The sequence below is a fragment of the Procambarus clarkii genome, chromosome 90 (assembly GCF_040958095.1).
Source record: "Procambarus clarkii isolate CNS0578487 chromosome 90, FALCON_Pclarkii_2.0, whole genome shotgun sequence".
Taxonomy (NCBI): Eukaryota; Metazoa; Arthropoda; class Malacostraca; order Decapoda; family Cambaridae; genus Procambarus; species Procambarus clarkii.
The window spans coordinates 14,045,872-14,050,871 of NC_091239.1; the positions used below are offsets into that span (position 1 = coordinate 14,045,872).

General features: G+C 48.2%; 1 protein-coding gene across 1 annotated transcript in view; it reads right to left on the minus strand.

Annotated features, from left to right (window-relative positions):
• LOC123746439 (alpha-(1,3)-fucosyltransferase C-like) overlaps nt 1-5,000 on the minus strand; it is an 11,972-nt gene that overhangs the window by 924 nt on the left and 6,048 nt on the right. The window contains exons 2-6 of the mRNA XM_045727966.2: nt 3,925-5,000; nt 3,518-3,706; nt 2,561-2,745; nt 618-751; nt 1-192 (exon numbers count right to left, since the gene is read on the minus strand). The exon at nt 1-192 is cut by the window's left edge and continues 924 nt beyond it; the exon at nt 3,925-5,000 is cut by the window's right edge and continues 1,249 nt beyond it. Coding sequence (XP_045583922.1) covers nt 1-192; nt 618-751; nt 2,561-2,745; nt 3,518-3,706; nt 3,925-5,000 — 1,776 coding nt within the window. The remainder of the gene's footprint in view (nt 193-617; nt 752-2,560; nt 2,746-3,517; nt 3,707-3,924) is intronic.

Sequence of the window (5,000 nt, forward strand, 5' to 3'; positions counted from 1 at the left end):
TGGTCGAGCGGGTAGCGGGTAGTACAGTTGTTGACGGCGGTCCACCAGTTGGCGGGGTGGGGGACGAGGCTGGAGGTGGTCGGGTCGTTATGGAGTTTGTGGCAGAGTTCGCAGAGCGGAGGGTAGTAGGTGACCCTCCAGTACCGCCTCCACAGGTGGTATCGTGCATACAGCTGCTCAGAGGCCGCCACGCTGGAGGGGGCGCCACAGGGGGAGATATTAGGGTTAGTTTGTTTATTATATAAGAACAAAGGTAACTGCAGAAGGCCTATTGGCCCATACGAGGCAGCTCCTATCTATAACCACCCAATCCCACTCATATACTTGTCCAACCCGCGCTTGAAACAATCCAGGGACCCCACCTCCACCACGTTACGCGGTAATTGGTTCCACAAATCAACAACCCTGTTACCGAACCAGTATTTACCCAAGTCTTTCCTAAATCTAAACTTATCCAATTTATACCCATTGTTTCGTGTTCTGTCTTGTGTTGATACTTTTAATACCCTATTAATATCTTTATATATAGATATATAAATATCTATATATTTAATTTTGTCCCGAAGGTGATAAAGATGAGTAAGGAAAACAGAGATTGGATGGGTAACTGTACTAACCTGGAGAGGAGTGAGGCCAGTTGGCGGGGGGCGAGGTTGGTGGCGTCGATGTAGGAGCCAGGAGGCAGGAACTGGTGGTACTGGGCGCCCCCGTACACTACGGGTACCAGCCCGTGGTGCAGTGGGTACCACACCTGTTGTACCGTTGCCAGGACCACGGGGAGTACCGTAGCAGGCGCCAGGATGAGAGGGGGAGGAGGATGAGAGATGGATAGAATGGCAGGAGCATTTTTGGTGCGTGATATTGATTCTCTTCTCTTCTTCCCCAGTACACGTATATGTGTGTGTGTATTTATACACACACACACACACACACACACACACACACACACACACACACACACACACACACACACACACACACACACACACACACACACACACACACACACATGCGAGGTTGGCTAACATCAGAACAGCGTTCAGGAACCTGTGTAAGGAATCATTCAGAATCTTGTACACCACATATGTAAGACCAATCCTGGAGTATGCGGCCCCAGCATGGAGCCCGTACCTTGTCAAGCACAAGACGAAGCTGGAAAAAGTCCAAAGGTATGCCACTAGATTAGTCCCAGAACTAAGTGGCATGAGTTACGAGGAAAGGCTGCGGGAAATGCACCTTACGACACTGGAAGACAGAAGAGTAAGGGGAGACATGATCACAACCTACAAAATCCTCAGAGGAATCGACCGGGTAAACAAGGATGAACTATTCAACACTGGTGGGACGCGAACAAGGGGACACAGGAAAAAATTGAGTACCCACATGAGCCACAGAGACGTTAGAAGGAACTTTTTCAGTGTCAGAGTAGTTAACGGATGGAATGCATTAGGCAGTGATGTGGTGGAAGCTGACTCCATACACAGTTTTAAATATAGATATGATAGAGCCCAGTAGGCTCAGGAATCTGTACACCAGTTGATTGACAGTTGAGAGGCGGGACCAAAGAGCCAAAGCTCAACCCCCGCAAGCACAAATAGGTGAGTACAAATAGGTGAGTACACACACACACACTGGAAATAGGTGGAGCGAGCAAGAGGTACAATCTGAGAGGTGAAATCCTTAAGAAAATCAAGGAGAAAGATCTGGGGGTTGATATTACTCCGGTCCTGTCCTCTGAAGCCCACATTAAACATATATCATAAGCAACATATGCCAGGTTGGCTAACATAAGAAGTGCCTTTACAAACTTGTGTAAGAAATCATTCAGAACCTTGTATACCAACATATGTCAGACCTAGAGTATGCAGCACCAGCCTGGAGTCCGTGCCTAATTATACACAAGACAAACAGAAGATTCAGACTAACTTCAATTATTTAAACTAACTATAAGGTTCTCTATAATAAAATCGAAGAGCAGCCAGAATAGTCCTTATAAATATTGATAATTTTAATAACTCAACCAGGACATGGAATGTAAGTGACCAGGGTTCGGTCCCTCCTGGACCGAACCCTCTGGACCGAACCCTCTGTACCAAGGGTCCAGAGGGACCGAAACGTCGTCACTCATATATAGTCTGGGTTACTTGTTTCAACCATCACGGGAGACATCTCCCGTCACGCAGGGTGCAGTCGCACCTCCACAGATCTCCACAGATGGCTCAAAAGGGCCACCACTTACGGGCTATTCATGCCCGTGCCACCTTTTGGGTGGCTTAAATCTTCATCATCATTCCTCATCACCTCACCATTTGGTCCGGGAGACATCTCCCGTCACGCTGGGTGCAGTCGCACCTCCACAGATCTCCAGTATCAGCTCTTGATACTGGTAATGGCTTAAAAGGGCCACCACTTACGGGCTATTCATGTCCGTGCCACCTTTTGACTGGCTTAATCTTCATCAATCAATCAATCAATTTCAACCCTGTTATTGTAACTTATTCTCTACGCTGGTGATTGTAGCGCAAAAACACACATTAGGAAAAGTAGGTTAGCGTCTCACCTTCTCTGTGATGTAGTCGACGCACAAGTTGTTCTCAAAGGAGAGGTAGAACTTGTAGTTGGGTCTGAGGACGTGCTCGTAGCAGTGTGTGTCAAGGTGAGACTTGCCACACGCCAGGGGCCCGCACGCGCCGTAGACATCCACCTGCAGGTACTGCTGCAGCTCCTTCACATACAGCTCCCTGCCTGGGAGTGTGGGCAGGAAGGATAGGTATTGCTACAATAGGTCAGTACAAGAGCTCCCTGCCTGGGAGTGTGGACAGGAAGGATAGGTATTGTTACAATAGGTCAGTACTGGAGCTCCCTGCCTGGCAGTGTGGATAGGAAGGATAGGTATTGCTACAATAGGTCAGTACTGGAGCTCCCTGCCTGGCAGTGTGGATAGGAAGGATAGGTATTGCTACAATAGGTCAGTACTGGAGCTCCCTGCCTGGTAGTGTGGGCAGGGAGGATAGGTATTGCTACAATAGGTCAGTACAAGAGCTTCCTGCCTGCCAGTGTGGGCAGGAAAGATAGGTTTTGCTACAATAGGTCAGTACTAAAAATGGCATCTTGAATGATGCATGGGAAGGGAAGGGAACTATCAGGGGGGAAAGCACCAAGCCATTACGACTATATAACACTTGGAAGGGATCAGGATAAGGATTTGAGATGGAACGGAGGGAAGGAATAGTGCCCCAACCACTTGGACGGTCGGGGATTGAACGCCAACCTGCATGACGCGAAACCGTCGCTCTACCGTCTACCCCAAAACCATACATGCTATAGCCTGTGACCCTATGTTATGTTGCCAGCATGCTGGGCGTCATGATGGGGTCCCTCGATTGTTTCAAGCGCGGGTTGGACATGTATATGAGTGGGATTGGGTGGTTATAGATAGGAGCTGCCTCGTATGGGCCAGTAGGCCTTCTGCAGTTACATTTGTTCTTATGTTCTTACTTATGTTGGGGCAACTTACCAGACAGGGTATGACAATGGGAGACCATCCAAGCCACTGTCTTGGGACGAGACAGGAAGGCGGACCAGTTACCCACAGGATCAAACTCCAAGGTGCCTGCGAGCTGCTCCTCGCCTCCTAAACTGTCCATGTACAGCTGGTACGTCACACCTGTGTCCAGGAGGCCGGAGCGGGCTGGCGTACGTGTCTCTGGAATAATTCACGTCGTCATCCAGGGGTTATTTCCTAGATGATTAGATGATTGTTTAACACAATCTTAGTGTTCCTACAAGTCTTACAATCACTGTTATAATACCATCCATCAAATTTGATAGAACTTTTAGCAACTATTGGTGGAACATTCAATATTTAATGTTGGCCCTAAAACAAATAATACTGTATGTGATTAAGGTGAAGCATTGTCTTACCTAACAAGGACACGAGTCCACCGTAGGGCAGGAAGACGTCTGAGTCCCTGTGGTAGGTGCTGGTCCAGTTGAAGAAACCACCGTCTTCAGAACTGGCGTTGACTGCGTCGCGGAGGAGGCCAGGAGACTCGTGCGTCAGCCAGATGTAACGCTGATGCGCATGTCGAACTTCCGGCACATTTCTTGGGTGAAAATCAAAGGCGTGGAAGATGATGGCGTCTGCCACGGAGGCCTCAGAGACGTTGTGGGTGAAGACGCAGTTGGCTGTGGGACACAGGCTTAGGTCAGTCCGGTTCCCCAAGAGATCTTTCCAGCTTTTCCGGCCGAAGAATGTCGTGTAAAGGAGAACTTTTTTGGGTGAAGATTCCAGTTGGGGAGTGAGAAGATGGGTGTCTTGTTGGTACTGTGAGGGGTCGCTTACCACTTCATGTGACCCATGAAGGTATGGATCAACCTTCTCTCTCTTATTGGTTTTGACTGTTTCTGATGCTTTTCTCTGCACTTTTTCTCCTTTTCTTGTGGTTGTAACTTTCACTCTGGCAGTGTCCTCAAGTCCTGTTATGCCTTCAAGAGACTGTGCTTCAGGCTGTACTCCAGGCTGTACTTCAGACTGTACACCAGGCTGTACTTTAGACTGTGCACCAGGCTGCACTTCAGACTGTGCACCAGGCTGTACTTCAGACTGTACACCAGGCTGTACTTCAGACTGTGCACCAGGCTGTACTTCAGACTGTGCACCAGGCTGTACTTCAGACTGTGCACCAGGCTGTACTTCAGACTGTACACCAGGCTGTACTTCAGGCTGTATTTTTAACTTAACCAGAGACTGTAATCGCCTTGTGTGCGATGCCAGTACTCTCCTCATTATTCCTTTTATCAACTGGTACTCCATTTTATCAAGAATACTTTCTTCCTGTTCTCGCATGTTCCTTACAATATTCTCGGGCACAAGATTTTGGGAACTTGTGTTTTGATGATAATGTTCATTAACATTATAAACCGGCGTTATACTGATGGTTTGAGGCCTCCCTGGTGCCATAGATGTGCTCTCGTAGCTGCTGTAAACACAGAAAAAA